General features: G+C 39.7%; 2 protein-coding genes across 10 annotated transcripts in view; one reads left to right on the forward strand and one right to left on the reverse strand.

The window, feature by feature from the left end:
• The window catches only part of SLC26A7 (solute carrier family 26 member 7), a 795003-nt gene that overhangs the window by 268410 nt on the left and 505951 nt on the right, over nucleotides 1-20642 (reverse strand). The window lies entirely within an intron of this gene.
• The window catches only part of RUNX1T1 (RUNX1 partner transcriptional co-repressor 1), a 148079-nt gene continuing 139324 nt past the window's right edge, over nucleotides 11888-20642 (forward strand). For 7 of the 9 annotated variants that reach the window (XR_012157132.1, XM_073330589.1, XM_073330593.1 and 4 more), the window contains exon 1: nucleotides 20334-20483. Coding sequence is in view for 1 of the 9 variants with exons in the window: in XM_073330592.1 (XP_073186693.1) it covers nucleotides 12438-12465 (28 nt within the window). In the remaining 8 variants the exon portion in view is untranslated. Of the gene's footprint in view, nucleotides 12466-20333; nucleotides 20484-20642 lie in introns of those variants that run through there. The other 2 variants (XM_073330591.1, XM_073330592.1) reach the window with 1 other exon arrangement.

A 20642-nucleotide genomic window follows, 5' to 3' on the forward strand; every position in this document is an offset into this window, starting at 1 on the left:
CTACATTAGCCTTTTTTTAGTCATCCGGGACTTCTCCCGTTCGCCACGAGTTTTCAAAGATAATGGCCAATGGCTCTGCAATCACAGCCGCCAGTTCCTTTAGCACTCTTGGATGCAACTCGTCCGGCCCCATGGACTTGTGCACATCCAGCTTTTCTAAATAGTCCCTAACCACTTCTTTCTCCACAGAGGGCTGGCCATCTATTCCCCATGTTGTGATGCCCAGCGCAGCAGTCTGGGAGCTGACCTTGTTAGTGAAGACAGAGGCAAAAAAAGCATTGAGTACATTAGCTTTTTCCACATCCTCTGTCACTAGGTTGCCTCCCTCACTCATTAAGGGGCCCACACTTTCCTTGGCTTTCTCCTTGTTGCCAACATACCTGAAGAAACCCTTCTTGTTACTCTTGACATCTCTCGCTAGCTGCAGCTCCCAGTCCTATCTGAAGAAAAGAGACATATCTAGCTGATAGCTACTGCTTTTTTCCTCCAGATATATAGTAATCTTACTTTTCACTTGATCCACAACTCAGTGAGTCATAGGAAACTTAAAACATCTTTTCTCAATTTGACATTCCATAGGAAATTCATTGCTGGCAAGCCACAGTTTTCTAGCTTGGGATACGGTACAATTTCCTACATATTACTTCCAGTCCTCATCACCCACAAGGGAAGTGTAGAGAGCAGGACATACTGCTAAGAGATTTCTATAACAGCAGCAAAACAATCACATTAGCTTGACTGAGCTATAAGGCAACCCCCAGTTCAGTCACTGAAGTAAGTCCAGCTCAACTGCTTATGGGTCAACAGATCAGAACAACTCTGCCAGCCTTAGAGGTAAATCTCCATTCTAAGTGGCTCTGCTTAAAGGATGGGAGCTGAGAGATGCTAAATCTAAGAATTCTCAGGCTTTCTCCTTTAATTGTTGGCATGTATCCCAAAGCTTACTCAAGCTTAAAATAGGAGATTCAGTCCTGATAAAGCTGGATGAGGAAGAAATATTAGACAATACCTGCTGTTTTCATTGTCCATAACTGCACCCTGAGAGCCTAGGTAACTGACACTGATCCAAGTACAGAGCTACTCTTGTTGAAGAATCCTAAATCTGCTGAACGGGAGTCTTCACCTTTGAAATAAAACCTTCCACACGCCTGGGACTCAGCCAGACTTACAATTTGTTATTAAATATCAATTTTTGTTAAAAATTGTTTATACACCAAAGAAAGAAATGGAGGTTGTGAGGGTATGTGTGGTGTTTCTTCAAAACTGTAAGAAGAAGCCATGCAAGTGAAACTGGGCAGATTCTAGACAGGAACTTTGGAGAGAGAGAGAGAGAGCAGAGTAACTTTATGTATAATATTTGTTTCCTTACTTTAACAACGTTCCTTCTTCAGTATGAGAAGAGTGACTCCTTCTGTGCTTTTTTACCATTGTCATGTGGCCAATGTAAACTAAAACTGTCCTTCTTTTCATGTAAAACAATGAAATATAAAAAGAGAAAAGCAAAAACATTATGAGGAAGACAAAACATTTGATTGCTAAATGCACACAAAAACAAACCAACCAATGCCACCAGACTTCAAATCTGAATTGCATTTGAATTCTTTCTAAAGTTTTGGTTCCAACTCAGATCCTAAGCTAGAGAATAGAATAGGAATTTCAGCATAAAATGGCAGAAAATGCTCAAAATCAGCTGACAATGAAATATCCACCATTTTTGGTGAGAATGTTGTCAGCCTTCATTGCTAACCAATCTGAAGCAAATAATAGGCCTGATTCATTCTATCTGGATCCAGAATTGAATACTGCCCCTTCAGCCCATTAAAACTGCATAAAAAGCATGCTGCTTTCTACAATCACTGTAGAAATTACTTCACAGCTTTGCCTGATCTTCACCAACAATACATGTCAAGAGGTTTGATTTCTTCCAGTGATGCAGGGTTTTGGCCACATCTGTGCACTGATTTGAGATTCCCTCCTAAACTTCCATAATGAGCTTCCTCTTCTGCATTATAAGGGTTATCCAAATTTTCTTTTCACAGAGATAGAAAAGATCTTTATCATTCATCATCTAGTCCAACCCCTTCCACTGTAGGATTGTGCTGTACCCCATAGAGTATGGGCTAGATTAGATGGGTACAGCCCTGAACAGGATAGTATGAGCACATGCAAGGAATCGTCAGCTTTCCCAGCCTAGAGCCCCTGTGCAAGCACAACTGCAGTTCTGGAGCAAAGTTTCCACAAATCTAGCTTCACTCCCAAAATGGGTAGGGCTATGGCTTCCCTTCCTCCCTTCTCTAACACTGCAACCTCCACACCAGCTTGCTGAGGTGGAAATACACAAGGGCATGTTTGCTGTATTCTGTGAAATGGTGGGACCACTGTAGGGTTCTGACCTGTCCAGGTTTTCCCAGGATCATCCTTTTTTGAGGTAGCTGTCTTAAGAAGTCTGTAAGGGTGCTCAGTACACTGCTGTCCAATTTTATGGGCTTAGGAACATCCTTAATGTCCTGGTTTTTTGTATCCCATTGGTCGCTGGACAGGGATGGTGTCCCTTGCCTCTGTTTGCCAGAAACTGGGAATGGGCGACAGAGGATGGATCACTTGATGATTTCCTGTTCTGTTCATTCCCTCTGGGGCACCTGGCATTAGCCACTGTTGGAAGACAGGATACTGGGCTAGATGGACCTTTGATCTGATGTAGTATGGCCCTTCTTATGTTCTTATGTAACTCTAGTCCAGACACTGCTTTCTTTCCGCACTTCAGGAGCTATTGTGCTTCCAGAAGTGAAAAGCATTTCACACTCATTTTTGTCAGTGAAGTAAGCAGATCTGATTCTTCTGAATACACACAGAAGCAGATCTGTGGTGTGGAGGAAAGATGGTCTTGTGGCCTGGGACTCAGGAGACATGCTCAATTCTAGGCTCTGAGACTCACATTCGTATGCTCCTAACTTCCATTAGATTTGGCCTTACAAACTTTGTTTGTGACCTCAGGCAAGTCACTTAAGGCCTGATCTTCCGCTATTGAAATCAATGGGAGCAGGAGTAGCAGGCTTTTAGGAACTCTATGCCTTAGTTCTGTAAAATGGAGATAATAAGTTCCTTCTTCACACAGGCCTCACAATAACAGATACGAGATGCACAAGAGTGATGGAAGCCCTAAAAGCATCCAGACAGATAAAAAGGATAAGAAGGGTTCCTTGCATATGCAGTAGTCGCAGTGTAAAATGCCCTTTTAAGAAGCTTGAAAAGTGAGAGTATCAGTGTCTGCTATACACCTGGATCTTTCACACTGCAACTCAGTGTGCTTCCTACGGAGTGGTCAGGACAGCTCAGTACTCATCTTCTACTGACACCCTGGAATAACTTAGTGACACAGTTAATACTAATTTAATAAAGTGACAAGAGAGCAAGCATGAAGTCTAGGTAGGCAGCTAACCTTTTCTATGTTTTGATGTATTCATCTCATGAAGACAAAATATAGTTTCCACTTCTGAACCCTTTTAAAATGCCTCATTTATTTGACTTCTCTTATTTATGACTTGCAGGACATAAATGCAAAATGTATTACTCTTATTATTTTAATCATGACTAAAAGGTAAGTGACTGTACAGAACGGAAAGAGCAATGAACTAAGACATTATGTGGAAATAGTGAATATTTTAGCAAGAAAGCCTGTGGATTTTCTAGGTGTGATCTTGCTCCACTAAAATCAATGGCCAAAATCCCATAACACTGATTTCAATGGGATCAGGGCCTCCTTGTAGACGAACAATGGATTCTTTTTTGGGTTGAAGCAGATTTTAACACCCTTTCTCACATTCAGTAGTCCCTTACTCTGAGAGTAGTTCCAACTGACTACAGCAGAAATACTCACAGAGAAATTTGTTACTCAATTTTAGTAAGGAGTGGCAGAATTTATCTCTATTTGTAACCCATAGAATGCATGAGCCCTGTTAAATTACCTTCTCTTAGACAAGTTCATTTTGTCACCCTACTCTTAAAATTTAAAGATTTTAGTAAATTGAACAACATTAAAGTGAGTATTTGTTTATTTTATTTTCATTTCATAAATGGTGTCTATCAAACTGATGTGCTCTTCCAGATATTTCTGTATTGTGCTTTACTTATATCACCTATCTTCCGAACTCTCATTAGAATTGTTTTTAATTCATAGCTTTTCTCCCAGTAACCAAACAAGGCCTACAATCACAGACAGTAAAGGGAAAAAATCATTCTGTCTTCTGTAGGACATTCATTCTTTATTACTTCTACTTTTCTGTTTGTCTGAGACCAGAAGTAATAAGTGACTAATGTACACAAGCATCCTCCCAGTAATGATGTGCATATGGGAGAACATTTTAAGTTGCTATTGATCTTCAAATTACTATTGCTGGGCAAACTGGATTCCACAAGTTTCATTCTAAAAATAAACCATACTTTAAAACATAAGTCCAATAAATGGAGTGGTATCAGACTCCATTATCTAGCTGAGTTTTCCACTCTGTGGTCTGAAACGTTAAAACATCTGTATATAAGTACTACAATACTTAACTGTATTTTTTAAATAAAATAACTGAGTTTATGTTAAACGTATGTTCCCCAGGTTAAGATGTGCACAGTTGGTCCTATTATATGACCTTTTTTAAAAAAAAACCATGAATTTCTTTAAAGTGTTTTTCTAAAACACTTGCAAGTACTATACCTGTACAAGGAAATATCTAATCCTGATTGTTTATAAATAGTTATAACAAGCAAATTAATCTGAAGTTATAGGAACAATTTTAAGGAAACTGGAATACCAACAAGCTCCAGGGGGTTGCTGGAATATTTATGGAAATAGATTGAAAGAGCTGGAAATACATATGTCTCTGAATGTGGCAAAGTAATCACTTGAATGAAAACTATCATTAAGAACTATTCTATTTTAAAAGAAGTTATATAGAGAAATGCAATTAAAATATTTATTTAGGGTAATGCTAAAAGAATCAGTAGCTTGGGGAGGATGGAAAGTATGGTTTCAATTACATCACACCAAATTCATGTTATTAATAGAGTTCCCAGCTAGGCCAATTTGTTTTTATTTATAGCTGGAAAAGGGGAATTTTGATATACCAAAAAAGGACATCACTTATGATATCTAAATGAGCCAGATTTTCTACAAGCAAGTATGGACAGGGTGTTGGTCGGTAACAGCCAGCGGCGAAGTACAGAGTTATATTCCCAATGTAAACTTATGTGTAACTGGAATAATGTACTGTCAACATGTCATTGCAGTAGATAAGAGGGTTATGCTGTTACCTTTGCATACACAAAATGTCTCTATACTTTCTAGCAAATCTAGTACTGGGAGGTTGCGTATATACAAAGGAAAACCTGGAACAGATCGCACACCTTGGATTCATTACTTTACAGTAGCTGTACTCAGCTACATATATTACAGATGGCTGGTGTATATACTTAAACAGTAGGCATATTTAGAATACAAATGCTCTAGAGGTGTTATTGTTGGCCTTCACAGGTTGTCACAAGAAAGCGCACCCCTTTGCCAACTAGGCAATAATTCCCTTCCCTGCAGCTCAGTGTTTGAGGGGCTTCTAGTCTCGTTTAGGTAAACAGCTTTGTGACTGCTTATTTTATTACTGTCTCATAATAAGCCACTATTGTTTATTGCAGGTGGCTGCCCAGCAGGTGGGGAAGTTAAGGAACTATATGCATGTGTGTGTCAGGGCAACGGTTTTCCCATTACACAAGGTATCCTGTGTGAAAGTGTATGTGTGTTATGTGGCAGTTAATATAGCACTTATTGCTTCTAGGAACCTCAACTGCAAAATGTTTCCTGCTCTTTGTCATTGATGGAAACAAAATTTATTATTTCAATTTTGTTGTTTTCACATTTGTTTGAGGAGAAGTTGTATTCCAGCTTTATATTATGATCTACTTTGGGTTTTCTTTCTAATAAAGTAGGAAAATATTTCTACCAAAAATGAATGTATATAAATAAAACACATATAAAATGGATGAAAATAAAAAGGATATTTTTTTATTGGTGTAAACAGCAAGTTTTCATATCATTTTTTCTCTCTAATATTGCGTCTTTAATCAGTAGCCTGTTCCCTCATTAAAATTCTTAAATAATATAGATTTGTTTAGCTCAGCCATATTTTACAGAAAACAAGTTAACAATGTCACAAAACCATCATGCACAAAACGTGACCGACAACACCTAAGATTTGCCTTTGCGGTCTTAGCTAACATATGCCCACCCGACACTGTTGTGTTGTGTGCTAGTTGTCAACCAGAGGTGGCTGCATTTCTTTGATGCTGTGAATACATAGTCAACAAAGCACTTTGGAGACCTTCATCATGAAATGCTCTATATAAAAGAAAGCTGTTAGCCAAGAAGGTCAGGGACACAGTCCCATGCTCCAGGTGTCCCTAAATCTCCAACTGCTAGAAACTGGGACTGGGTGACAGGGGATGGATCATTCAAAATTGCCCAGTTTGGTTCATTCTCTCTGAAGCATCTGGCACTGGTCACTATCGGAAGACCGGATACTGGGCTAGATGAACCATTGATCTGACCCACTGTAGCCATTCTTATGTTCTTAAGTTTATTAATATTGCTAAGAGGCTAACAAAGATGGTACAAATGGTCCAATATACATATTCTAGTTAGTATCCGAGTAAAAAATGGAATTCACTACAACACACACATACGGCTAAAAATCTGCTGAGCAAGAAGAAGGGTGTAAAAATGTATGTCAGTGGAACTTATAAACTTCTGAATGTAGGTACTGTGTCTTCTTTCTGTTTGGAATTTGCCTAACATGTTTCAGGCACCCTCAGAAGAAAATAGTAAAGATCTGAATAGAGAGATGTCCAGTTAACATCAACCTTTGCAGCATGAACAAGTGGGCATGCTTTGCAGATTGGGGGGAGGGTGTCGATCCAGCCGGTGCACATCTTCTGCTGTTATCGGTAAGCCCTGGTTAGAGGGCATTTTATCCCTGCTCAGTGTAAAAGCAGTGCATTCAGTAGTTCATAGAAGATTATGGTTGGAAGAGACCTCAGGAAGTCACCTAGTCCAACCCCCTGCTCAAAGCAGGACCAACCCCAACTAAATCATCCCGGCCAGGGCTTTGTCAAGCCTGACCTTAAAAACCTCTAAGGATGGAAATTCCACCACCTCCCTACGGAACCCATTCCAGTGTTTCACCACCCTCCTAGTGAAATAGTTTTTCCTAATATCCAACCTAGACCTCTCCCACTGCAACTTGACACCATTGCGCCTTGTTCTGTCATCTGCCACCACTGAGAACAGCCAAGCTCCATCCTCTTTGGAACCCCACTTCAGATAATTGAAGGCTGCTATCAAATCCCCCCTCATTCTTCTCTTCTGCAGACTAAATAAGCCCAGTTCCCTCAGCCTCTCCTCATAAATCATGTGCCTTAGCCCCCTAATCATTTTCGTTACCCTCCGCTGGACTGTCTCCAATTTGTCCACATCTTTTCTGTAGTGGGGGGCCCAAAACTCGACACAATACTCCAGATGTGGCCTCACCAGTGCTGAATAGAGGGAAATATTCACTTCCCTCAATCTGCTGGCAATGCTCCTACTAATGCAGGCCAATAGGACTCATATCCAGTTTCTTGTCCACTGTAATCCCCAGGTCCTCTTCTGCAGAACTGCCTCTTAGCCAGTTGGTGCATTTCTTTGCCTCAGCTCTCTTGGTGGAATCCTGGCCTAGCTGGCAAGATCTGTGTAGCACAGGATGTACCAGACAATGTCTGTCTCATTTCCATGCAGTAGCTAGGGCAGGACTTGGTTCATATTCTAGAGAGATTGTATAGGATTTTCCAAAGAAAGTATATATAAATGTTATTGAAAATAATATAGCCATCTCCCTTTCTCTATAATATCTGATCTACAAAAGGTGCTAGAACTGAATGAAATGAAAATGAAGTGTGGCCTACCCTAACATATAAAATACACTTGTAAATTAGAGGAAAATTTGAAAAATGTGATGAAGGGAAAGGTTCATAAGTTAAAGCTATCAAGTCTAGCTTAATGTTCTGACTAGAACATTTACTATGATACTCAATCAAAATGAGTACTTGTCATACCAACTCGAGTAACCCATGATACATACACTCTGGGCCCAATTCTACTCACATTGAAATGAATGTCAAAATTCCAGTGCACTTAAGTGGCAGCTAAACTGAGCCCCTTTTGAAGTAGAGTGTACTGCAATGAAGAAACAAATTCACCAAAAATGTATGCCTATTATAAACTTAATTTATGTATGGTAGAAAATACATGTTACAGCACACAACTGTCTTAACATTTTGGTTTTTAAATTAACTGTATTTGGCTAAAATAATTGTTAAATACTTGGATAGTAAACAGAAGTTAACTAATATTAAATAGATTTGAAGGGAGGTGACAATTGTGAGAAGGAAAATATCTATCTATATTTTTAGATAGCAATAGATAGCTGCATAGACAGATGAAATGTGCATTGACATATCATTGACACTGAGCATTTCAGTGCTGCTGTACACCGCATGCAAGATAACTACACTTCTTTAAAAAAGTACACCATATTTCAGCTGTAAGCATATGATCATTTTATGTATGACCAAAAATTGGTCATACTCCTAAGGCCTAGTGAGATATTTCACAGTTTGATTTCCATGTGCAACTATACTTTTCTCTCATGTAATATCACATGGTAATACACATAGCTGAATCATGCCATTTGCACCGTAACATGTAGCAAAAATCTCCTGTGTGTAAAGTTATTCACCTGTTTAAGTGTTTGCAGAGTCAGGGCTTACTATGAAAAAAGATCCAATATTTTTGAAATCTTAAATAATTTTCAAATAAAATGTTTATCCTTCCAGTGTCACAAAATGTACCTTCTTTCTGCAGTGTGCATAAAAAGAAAAAGTTTTGACAATAATAGTAGGGAAGAGACCATACTTCACTCATTAGCTTTGTAGTATTATAATAATACTTTACACTTGCAGACTCTTATCTCAGAAGCACATTGATTAACTCTCACAACACAACTCTGAGGAAAGCACAGAGGTCATTGTTAAGAAGTTACCATTTCTCACACTCTGGTATGTGAGCAGGCTTTCCCCCATCTAACTACTGAGAAATACTATGCAATAACTTGTTTGCTGTGTTGTTGTAGCTGTGTCAGTCAAGGTGGGTAAGGTAATATCTTTTATTGGACCACCTGCTGTTGGTGAAAGAGACAAGCTTTTGAGCTTACATGGAGCTTGTCTTCTTCAGGTCTGTGTAAGTTCAAAAGCTTGTCTCTTTCACCAACAGAAGTTGGTCCAATAAAAGATATTACCTCATCACCTTGTCTCCCTAATATTCAATACTCTTTAGTTTTGACTTTTTAAATGGTGGTAATATGTGTAAATATTCTCCACTGTTTACAAATGGGAACACGAGGTCTGGAAATGTTAAGTCATTTGCACCAAGATTGCTAACTGTGTCGCTGGTAGAGATAGGAGAAAAAGTATTGTTTTCGCCAGATAATGTTAATATACACTGTGTAATATTTTTCTACTTTTAGATTGTATTTAAAATGTAAAGACTATTGCTGGGAAAGTCTACAAATATCTTTGACTTGAAGGGAATGTTTGTAATAAATTATCATTTTAACTTAGAAAACAATGCTAGATTTTTACAATTCAGTTTTTTTGTAAATTGAAATCACAATGAGAAAGATCTACCCTGATTTATGCTCCATGAAACTCAACTGACTACAACAGGGTGTAAACAAGGTAGAATTTGAACCCATTTTAGCAAATACCAAGCTGCCCATTAAGTTCCATGGCCTCTTTATATCAGTGGAGAGGGCAGATTTCTCTAGACTATAAACATAAACATATTTTATAAACCTATGGAATGTTAAAAGCTAATCACAGAAGCAAACTAATAATAATCATAGTCTTCAATCCTGGAGACATGCACATGCTTAATTTTAAGCATGTGAACAGTTCAATTTACTTCAATGGGTCTAATTATATGCTTAAAGTTAAGCATGTGTGTAAGTATTCCCTGCACACGGGAATAAATATTGTATATTGGCAAAGTGTTCTGTCAGGTGTTATAACACATTTTCTTAACATTAGAGATTTTGGAGATGTTAAATAAAACTTCCAAATAGTCTAATTTAATTTAACAATTCTAATTTAAACACATTGCAAAACAGTCTCAGCCACACTATCAGAGGCTGGTTCACCTGCACATCTACCAATGTGGTATATGCCATCATGTGCCAGCAATGCCCCTCTGCCATGTACATTGGTCAAACTGGACAGTCTCTACGTAAAAGAATAAATGGACACAAATCAGACGTCAAGAATTATAACATTCAAAAACCAGTTGGAGAACACTTCAATCTCTTTGGTCACTGGATTACAGACCTAAAAGTTGCAATTCTTCAACAAAAAAACTTCAAAAACAGACTCCAACCAGAGACTGCTGAATTGGAATTAATTTGCAAACTGGATACAATTAACTTAGGCTTGAATAGAGACTGGGAGTGGATGGGTCATTACACAAAGTAAAACTATTTCCCCATGTTTATTCAACCCCCCACTGTTCCTCACATGTTCTTGTCAACTGCTGGAAATGGCCTACCTTGATTATCACTACAAAAGGTCCCACCCCCCACTCTCCTGCTGGTAATAGCTCACCTTAAGTGATCACTCTCTTTACAGTGTGTATGGTAACACCCATTGTTTCATGTTCTCTATGTATATAAATCTCCCCACTGTATTTTCCACTGAATGCATCAGATGAAGTGAGCTGTAGCTCATGAAAGCTTATGCTCAAATAAATTTGTTAGTCTCTAAGGTGCCACAACTACTGCTTTTCTTTTTGCAAATACAGACTAACACGGCTGCTACTCTGAAACCTGAAATCAGCCTATCTAGTAATTGCATGGATTTTTTTACTTAAGAAGATGTGTTTTTCATGGACATGTCTTTGTTGTATTGATTCAGGCCACAGGTGCAGATGCAGTAGGAATAATACTGTACATCAAATAATGTCAAATTGATATAAAAAATGAGTATTTTGTAGTTTGAGTCATATTGTAATATTGTTTCCCAGAAAATTAAAAAAGAGTATTTTATTCATCATCAAATTCATACATGCTCTTTTAAATGTTTATCCAACATTTGACCTTCATGTTTTTTTTAATATTCTAGTATTGCTTAATTGTAGAATATTGTAATTCATTTTCACTGCTGAGTTGGTTATGATTATGGTTTAACCCTTGGAAGAATCTAGAATCCCTGTTTGAAATTGCACATAGGTTTTGCAAGACATGAAAGACCATATATTTCTTAAAAAGAGAAAGAGGCCTTCCTCAATACTGTACTCTTTCTGGAGTGAAAAACAAAGGGAAAAAGAAAATGATAATTGTTTTCTCTAAGGCTATTAACTAATGTGAAAGCAAATAGTCTGACTGAAAATCAGCTAACAGAAGGGGATTAGAGAGTAGATCTGAGAGTGGCTTGATTTCTGGCAGTGCTGTCTCTTCAGACAGTGATGAGATACAGGCAGAGAAGCCAGGAGCTCTCCAGATGGCTAGGGAAAGTGTTTGTCTTGGGTTACTGCAGGGCAGTCTGGACTCTTAAAGCAGGCAGCCTTGGGAAGGCATCATTAGGGAGCAAGTTACATGTCCACCCAGTAAAAGAGAGAGAAAGAAAGAAAGAGTAGGCAGACTGCCCAAGAGGGACTGTGCTTGCCTATTGTTAACATATACTTGACCCTCACTAACCTCCTCACGACACAGATGTCTCCTACCTCTATCACCTCCCACTGCTTTAAGCCCTCCCCCCCTGCACCTGGGTAGCAGAGCCAGGCCGGCTGCTTGCAGTATGCTGCTTGACTTTAGAGGTGGCTGTTAGCAGAGGGAGAGACACAGACACAGCGGAGTCTTTCTGCGTTCGGATCTGCACAGACGTTGCATGGAGCTTCTCTTTCAAGGCAGACACAAGGCAGTCCTGCAAATCTATGCATCGCCTTCTTAGAGAGAGACAGACAGAGACACCACCACTGACAGTAGCAGTTCCCTATACTCCAGATCACATTTGTCTGCAGCAGCAACAGAAGGGGACCTGGGCGTTCATTATCTACTTTGTTTTATTTGTGGTTCTTGCTCCTTTCCCCTGGACCCAGTCGTCTCTCTCGCACTGCTCCCCCTTTGAAAAGCGGCTGGAGTTCCCTTTCGGCTCGTTTTGACTTTTTGTGGACGTGGATCAGCTGGACTGGAAGGGAAGCTGCATTGCACTGCACTGCATTCCCCGCTCCCACCCCCTCTGCCCTCCAGCAGCCTGGGCTGGCGGCTCTCCCCCAAGGAGGACGGGAACTTTTATTTTCAGCTCACAGCCTGTGGCGAATGGTGGGACTCTCCGGTCCTTTTCAGTGTAAGTACCGAGAAGGGGCGTGCAGCCCCGGGCCCGGATCACGGGGTGGGGGTAGGCAGTGGGACTCCCCGTTCTTTTCCTCTCCCATGTAGGACTCGTTTTAGGATCGGTCTAACTAAGGGGCTCTCGGCTGTAACTAATCCACTCGGAGCGACGCTGCAGGGTTAGAATTGCACGCACATACAAACCAACAGCCCCGCGCACAATTCTGTACTAATAACTCTTCAGAGTGCAGGCAAAAAACACCCAGTTTTGCAGGGAAATTATCATTTCAAGCAAGTTTCATTGTCCCTTTCCGTGCCGTAGTGTTTGTCTCTTTTTAGAATCTGCTTTTTTCTTGCAAGATCACAGCGCTAGCCAGTGTGATCTGGAATGCCTGAAATATTTCGGGTCATTTCTCCCCCCCCCCCCCCCGCTACAATAGTAGGATTATGTAGTGTTGGCAATATCACTACTGGCTGTTTTGTAAGAAATATTTCAGGCAGCGCACACTGAACTGCCTTGCAAGCTTGAAAATATATCCGCTTCCTAAAACGATGCGGCAGCATTCTGTGTTGCATTTCTAAAGTTGAAACACAGTTTTACTCTGATAATCTTGAATCTGATTCAAAAGGTTTGATTCCAGTAATTCATTATTTAGCTTTCAAGCGGGGAGATCAAAGAATGCAGAACTCAGATCCGAATCTGTTAGATGAGCCTTTGACTTTTGGTGCGTTCGAGTCCCTTCGCTAATGACAAAGTTTTAAGGGGTCCAAAACATGGTTTAGTCTGGAAAGGGCCTTGCAACCTTAACGGTGGCATCCCCGATGAGGCGACTCTATTATTATACGGTAATTGACAGTGAAATGTATGCATACAAACTGTACCTTCCTGTCATTCCGAATTTTATAAAGAAACAAAGGGGGATACAGTGATACATACTGAAATGTTTTCCATCAAAAAAGAGGATTACGTTACTTCTAAACTTGGAAGTTTCAACAAGGGGAGGGAGAAGATAAAGAGATTAAAACATCTTCATACGCCCCCACCAAAAAGTTCCTCCCTAGCTATTTTTAGTCCGGAGTCCCAGTCATTATCGCTGGATGAATCGATTTGCGGCAGCGGTGAACATCGCCAGATTAAATGGCGAAGAAGTATCAACATTCAGTGCTTTAGAATCATATGAAGAACACGAAGGGTTATTACTAGTGTTGAGCAACCCTGTCAAGGATCAGCATCATACCATCTTCTTGGCTGATGAAGGGTATGCTAAAATCCCAGAGATTGTCCATTTACATCTGCTGTCTGAATTGTATAGAATCATAAAATGTAGATATGGAAAAGACCTATTATTCTATCCAGTTCATCCTTCTCATGTAGGGCTAAAGATGCAGATTGTGTACATAAGTCATTTAAGTGTGGGGTTCTGGTAAAACAGTACAAAGTAACAAATCTTCCATAAAAAACTAGCCAAGTTTCCTATTGTAAAAATAACAAAATTGAAAACACTGTATTTGTTCTGGTTGTATACGGACTTTAAAGTTATGGCACATATTTAATAGTATGTGTACATAATACACAGTGGTATACCTCTGCATATTACTCAATCTCCTATTAATATCTTAAGAGTAAAGACACAATGTGATGCAAAACATCACTACTAGTTTGGCATGATCTACATATTTGGGTGAAGCTAGGTATATACTCCTAAAAGTAATCTACCTGAAAAAACTGTATCTTCTGCAAAAATATTTAAAATGAAGATGGCTTATGAAATATTAGGCTACAGGCGTACCCTTGACTAACCAAGAGGATGTTTTCTGAGTCTTGGAATGTAGTACAAGGGGTTTGCTCCAGCAAAAATTCATGTACTTAATGTAACTCTGACCCCTTTAACTTTTAACATCCCTTCCCCTAATTAATCTGTTCAGGCCCCAGACTTAAATGGCTGTCCACAGCTGCTGCAAATTGATTTATCCACTGATGGTGGTCTGAGCTGCTGGCCAAAGTAGGATATATTTTTTTCCATTTTTGGACTAACTTCAATCTGTTTTGACTTTTTTCAAACTTATTTTAACACCTGCACAAATTTTGAAGGAATTTTAAAAAAATCTTTTCTTTTCATATATAGCTAGAAACATTATTATTGTATTTGTAAAAAAAATGTTAGAGTTTGAGGTTAATGTCGTTTTCTGAATACTTCTGTATGCAGGAATAATCCGCTTCTCCTCCAGGTCCACATCCTGACAGAATGCAGTGGAAAGTTTAAATAAGTGGTTTTGTTATGATTAATAAAAACAGTTTGAGACAAGAAGTTTATCCTAACCTAGCTGAGAGACATTTTTAGACTTTTGTAGCTTTTAATTCTATTATCCCGATCTTCTGACCTGGCTTGGCATTAACAGTTTTAGTGAATCTGGATAACAGAGTAATGTTGAAACTGGTTTCTAATGGTTGTTAAAGCTGATGCTTGACCTTTTCAGTGGAAGTCTGAAAACTCATTCAGTCTGTTCCGGGCTGATTTCCTTAGGAAATCCAATATGATCGGGGAATTTCCTTGAGCTTGAGTGACTATTAAAGTTCAGCTGCCTTGTTTATATGTTCTGTTTTTAGCACCAGGTATTTCTGGGGTTCCCACTTAAAAAATACTATGAAAAATTATCTGAAAATGGCTTACAGTATAAACATCCTATTGTATAATAAGCTACATTATTTATATGACCTATCTTGCAGTCTCACTATTAAGCCTTTTAATTAGGCAGCTATCTTATTTGATTATTGAGAACTTTTCTGATCAGCTTATCAGGTTTGAGCCTGTAATGTAATCATTGTTACTCTGGTTCATGCATCAGGTTTTTTTCCTCATCACAATATAAAGTTCAATTATACAATGGACAAGTAAAAAAAAAAAGTCAATATCTGGCAAGCTGAAACCAGACAAGGAGTATTTAAAACAGCAGTGCTCCTTATGGAGCTTAGCTTTAATGCTTGCAATAATACCTAACACTACTTTGTTTCTAAACTATTAGAATGGTCTAATAGACAAGAAACATTCTGTTTGTAATGGAATGCAGACAGCAATGTTAGGTCACTGTATGCTGGCAACTGCTACACAAGTTGTTTTTCTTCAAAGGCTTCAAGCTTTTAAATTCTTTCCAGAATCTTTTTAAAGCAAAACATTGGTTTCTGCCATTTTTGACCACTTTAATGTTGACTCAAATTTTTGCCAAAGTCATCGCACTGTGTCTCATCTGTATATACTTAGCTCTGTGTATGCCTGTGCGTACATGGAGTTTGATGCTAAAAGTATTGTTTATGGGGGGGAAGCTCCACCTGGAGTGCTGGTCAGTCAATGGCTAGTCAGCTCCACACATTCTTCCCTGTCAAATCCTGTTTCTCACTTCTCTGAACTGAACTTCAGCTGACAGGCACTGAATGCAAAGCCTGCTTCGCTGAGGTTCTATGCAGATTGCACAGCTCCTCATAGCCAAGCACTTTGGAAAAACAGGCATCTGCAGTATCTGTAGTGGGGATGAGGGGGGAGGCAGTTACAATTGTCATTTTCACCTTTCAAATCCACTGGCTACAGTCCATTACTGTTAAATCTTTAGCTAACTTAAAAAAGATATTAGTAGGTTGCTTTGGGGGATTGGGGGGGCGTCACAATTTTATTTTATTTTTTAAAAGCTTTTTCTTTGTTTTGTAGGAACTTAAGGCTTCTTGATCTCTGCATACAGTTTATCAACTGAAATAACACATGTACTTGCTGTTGTGTAAAGATTATTCTCATGGTTTGGTTAAAGGCATGTAGAGGGAATTCCTTTTAAATCTGGCTCATTCAAAAACTTGTAGATGTATAGTTAGCAATGTCCTATATGTTTCCCATAGCCTTTAATTAGTAACTAGCTAAAGATATTTGTAAGAGTTTAAACAAGCACTAGCACTGAAAACAGTATCAGTATTAAAAAGTGTAAACTAATTTTTAAAAGAACAGCCTTTGAAATTTCTTAATCTTCTTTTATATGCACAAATCTGATAAAATGAATGGTTTAGGGAGATTAAATGTTCAACCAACACTATATAAATTTCAAAACTAAACTTTAACATAATCCTTCTTGCACTGTTTACATTAAATGTTACAGTTTAAAGACATGTTTTAAAACTATAACTATTCCGCTCTTGTTTACTTGATACTGGCTTAGTCTAGCTTAATATATGGAAGCATAAAGCCCTCAGAAAAAAAGCTCTCATGATTTTGCATGTTAAACAAAATGACCAGCAGGTGTAAAACCAAATGAAAAATTAAATAAGAGTTATCCTTAAAGAGAGGAACTTGATTTCAAAACAAAATGATTAATCTAAAAGACATTGACTTACATCTTCATTTTTTTCTACCATTGATATAAAAGTTTCCAAATAGTGTTTAGAGAACAGTGGACATGTTATTAAAGTAAACATTAGTTCAGTATAATGGAGGTAATTGTAAGTGATAAGAGCAGAGCAGGTTATCTGTGTGTTGTTTAAACAGAAGGAGCTACTTTGCACCATTTCCAGTAGCCATCTGTATAAGAGAAGGGTTTGCACCTGTCTATCCACACTAATTATAGATTAGGGGCAAAGAAATGAAATTCGAGTAGGCTTTCTGCTAATGAAATCCATAGTGATTTTATTGTAAATGTGGTTTATGTACAGAGGGTGATGGTTGGGTTGTGAGTAAAATAAATTGCTATATGTCTGTAATGTACTTGTAGTTGTGAAGCAGAATACTGCTGCATTAACAAAGGTACTGAATAAAGATGCAACACTCCATTTATATTCTAGGCTTCAGTTACGGGTTTAGCTCAATTTAGTAGAAATATTCATTTTAATCACAGGGTTTGAGCATATATATATTAGGACAGACTTTACATTTAATTCTCATTTCATTGCATTGGCATAGAGAAGATCCTCTGACTGAACAATATGAGAAAAATTCATGTTTAATTTTAAATAGGTACATACACAGCATATCAAAATTGCTTTTTCTTTAATTTGGTTTCATATATGTGCTAAAATAAAGTGAAAGGAGTGAGAAATGCATTCTGCAGTAAAAGGTCACATGAATTTCTACCACATCTGTTTATAGTAATTATGAACATAATTAACATAAGAATTACAAGTGAAGTAATGACAAGCTGAGCAATGAGATATTATGCCATAATGGTCATATGTTGGAATTCTCACATTATAGCATGCTAGAATTCACATATTCAATGCAAAAAAGAAAATGTTAGATTTTTATCTATTTTAATGCTTCAAAACTTATCTGCTGGGGGCAGATGGACTTTATGCTTTATGGGAAGGTAACCCATTATTAAGAAACAGTCAGTTGAAATTAAGATTTTTAGCCTCCAGCTTGGACTTTGAGACAGCTGTGATTATGGAACGCTGCTTCTGTTATACATTTGTATTCTGATCATATTTCCATAATTTTTTTTATTTTTAACTGAGAGTGTTTTCACAGCAAATTATTTGCTTTAGAAAGGATCCTGGATTTTTATCACTAGAGTATTGTGCCTCTCTTATAGTAAAACACTTTGCCAGAAATGTCAGTGTATATCTGAAGCATATATAGTAACTCTGGAAAATACGGGTTTGACAGATCTTAATTTAGTTCATAGCATAGTATTGCAGGGAACCTCCCCCCCTAAAATTTCTAGAATAAACAGAGCATCCCCTGTTTTTAGATAATATTTTGGGAGAACATCAGTGGGAAGAAAGTGCAGTGATACCTTCCGTGTTGAGTTAATTAAATTAACTTCCACTTAAATTGCACAGAATATATCATTAACTGCAAAAAAGCCATGCTTCAAATGTATTGACTAACTTTTCTTTTAATAGGACTTGTTTGATTACTTCTAACACATAGCTGACAACTATAGAAGATGCAGAAAGGTGGTTCTTTTTGAGACTAGAAAACAAACTGTCTAAAGAATCAGGTGTTAAATTAGATATGTAAAATTCACAGATTATCTTAAGAGTCAAATGCCCTTTATATTAGGAAAATTTGCCAAATCACTGTCTTTCTAGGACTAACTATATAGTTACAGCGGTTTATGAAGAATAAAAAAAAATTTACCTTGTGCTATGTCTCAGTGATACCAAGAGGTTTTCACATTATTGGATTAGTGGAGGATTTGTGACAGACCCCTTTTTATCTGACATTCATTGCAATGACACAATTTTCACACACACATCCTTCCCCACCATCTAAGGTCTGCTTTCACTTTGTATTACCTGTCAAATTCCCTTTATTTATTTATTTATTTATTTATTTATCTTGTGGAAAAACTCTATTTTGGCCTGGTGATTTTGGAAGGGGTGCGTCACAAACCAATGCCTGCCTCTCTCCACTGTGTGCTGCCATTGTCCTGATCTCAACCTTCACTTTGCTGCTCCACAGACATTCAAGAGAAGCAAACTTCCTTAAAAATAAATTAATGTTACCAGAGAGAGAACTGTTTTACTTTTAGATTTCAGTGAGAAGAGTAGCCCAACAACCTGCTCTTGGTACACTGATTCTGCTGGCCCCTTCCATTTGTAGCTCCTACCGTCTTCCCTTCCAATACCTAACCATAGCCTGTTGGATTCATCCAATCAGCTTTTTAAAAATTAAAATGAACAGTGGATGTATATCTTTAAAGAAACCAACCTGTTTGCTATAGGACGTGGTCTAGTTCACCATTTTCCTGTGCTGAGTTGTAGCCACATAACAGTGCATAGCTACTATGTCTGGTGTGGGCACTCTCTGCACTATTAGGTACTCCCCAAACTGGGAACCCTAAAAACAAATAAATAAAAGCATTCAAGGGCCACACAGGTGCCGTAGCTTTTCTCGTACTTGCATGGTAGGACCAGAGAGAAAGAGAACTTCCAGCAGTTACAAATGAACTCTCAGAAATCACAGGGCAAGCTGCTTTCTTTGGTGGAGAGCTCCCATTTTGGGTTAGTTAGATGAGCGCGCTCTATATAGACCTGTGTAGGGAAAGCACTTTGGTCTGCTGGGCAGGTTCTGGGCTGCCTCTGGCTGGGGTTCAGCAGCCCAGGCAGGAGATCCTCAGGCCAGGCTGAAGTAGGGCTGTCAGAGGGAGGGAGAGACTTTGAACCTGCCCCCGCTTTCAAAATGAGGGAGCCCCTTCTCCGAGGGCTACCCGCCTTCCCTCTCCAAATGAGGGTGAAAGCAACTTGGGAGAGGGGGGAATCTACCCCCGCCCAAAAGAAAAGTGAGGCCTGACCTCTCTGGGCTGGGCCTTCAGGGGAGGGCTCTCGCATTGTCAGCCAGGAGGCCTGTGGCCCAGGCAGCTGCCACTCTGATGCTGGCTGGGGTGGCGGAGTCGCTCCTGTGCGGGGCGCTGGGCGTGGGGGCCCCCCAGGAGGAGCCGCTCCCCTGTGGGTGTCGCTCCCCCCCCCCAGTGGCGGCGGCGGCGGCTTTCCCTGCCCCCAGCTGGGCCGCGCTGATACCGTAATCACCCGGCCGCACGCTGCCTGGCTCTCGCTCGCACACACAAGCGTGTCCCCCCCCCCCCCCCCCAACAAGCCTTTTACCTCCGATAAGCGGCGATGTGTGTTTAGTGGATACAAAGCCCTGGCCGGTGCCCTCCCCCGCCAGAAGGTAATCTCCAGGCGCGGGGGGGGGGCAGCCCCCCCATCTCTCTAAACGATGCCGAAGTCGATAGGAGCCCGGCGAAGTGAAGATGTAACCTCTTATCTTCTCCTCGTAGCTGGCGGAGAATTTGCCCGGCGAGGGAAGGGATCTGCCTTTTGTTGTGCGGGGTCAGGAGGCGGCGGTCCTGGCCCGGGCGCTCTCGCCCAGCACCTCCGCTGTTCGGCCCGGACTCGCGAAGGTGAGATGAGCCCCCGTCTCTCTCCGTGCGGGTTGCCTTTGGCCCCGGCTGGCCGGGCTGCGGGTGGACAATAGACCGTGTCTCGCCTAGACTTTAAAACCATTCGATGGGGGCGGCAAATAAGCAGCACAACGACTTGATTAGCTATTTTATTAGGTGAGAATGGGTAGACATTAAAATAGGCTCTCTTTAGGGAGAGAGCTGCTGGGGCTTTTGATTGATTTTGTGGGACTGCTGCCGTGTTTTATCTCCCACTTACTCACCCCCCTCGCGCCCTTGGTAGGCTGGAAAGGAGAGCAGAGTTTCTGTAAGTGC

Source organism: Lepidochelys kempii, chromosome 2 (assembly GCF_965140265.1).
Source record: "Lepidochelys kempii isolate rLepKem1 chromosome 2, rLepKem1.hap2, whole genome shotgun sequence".
NCBI lineage: Eukaryota > Metazoa > Chordata > Testudines > Cheloniidae > Lepidochelys > Lepidochelys kempii.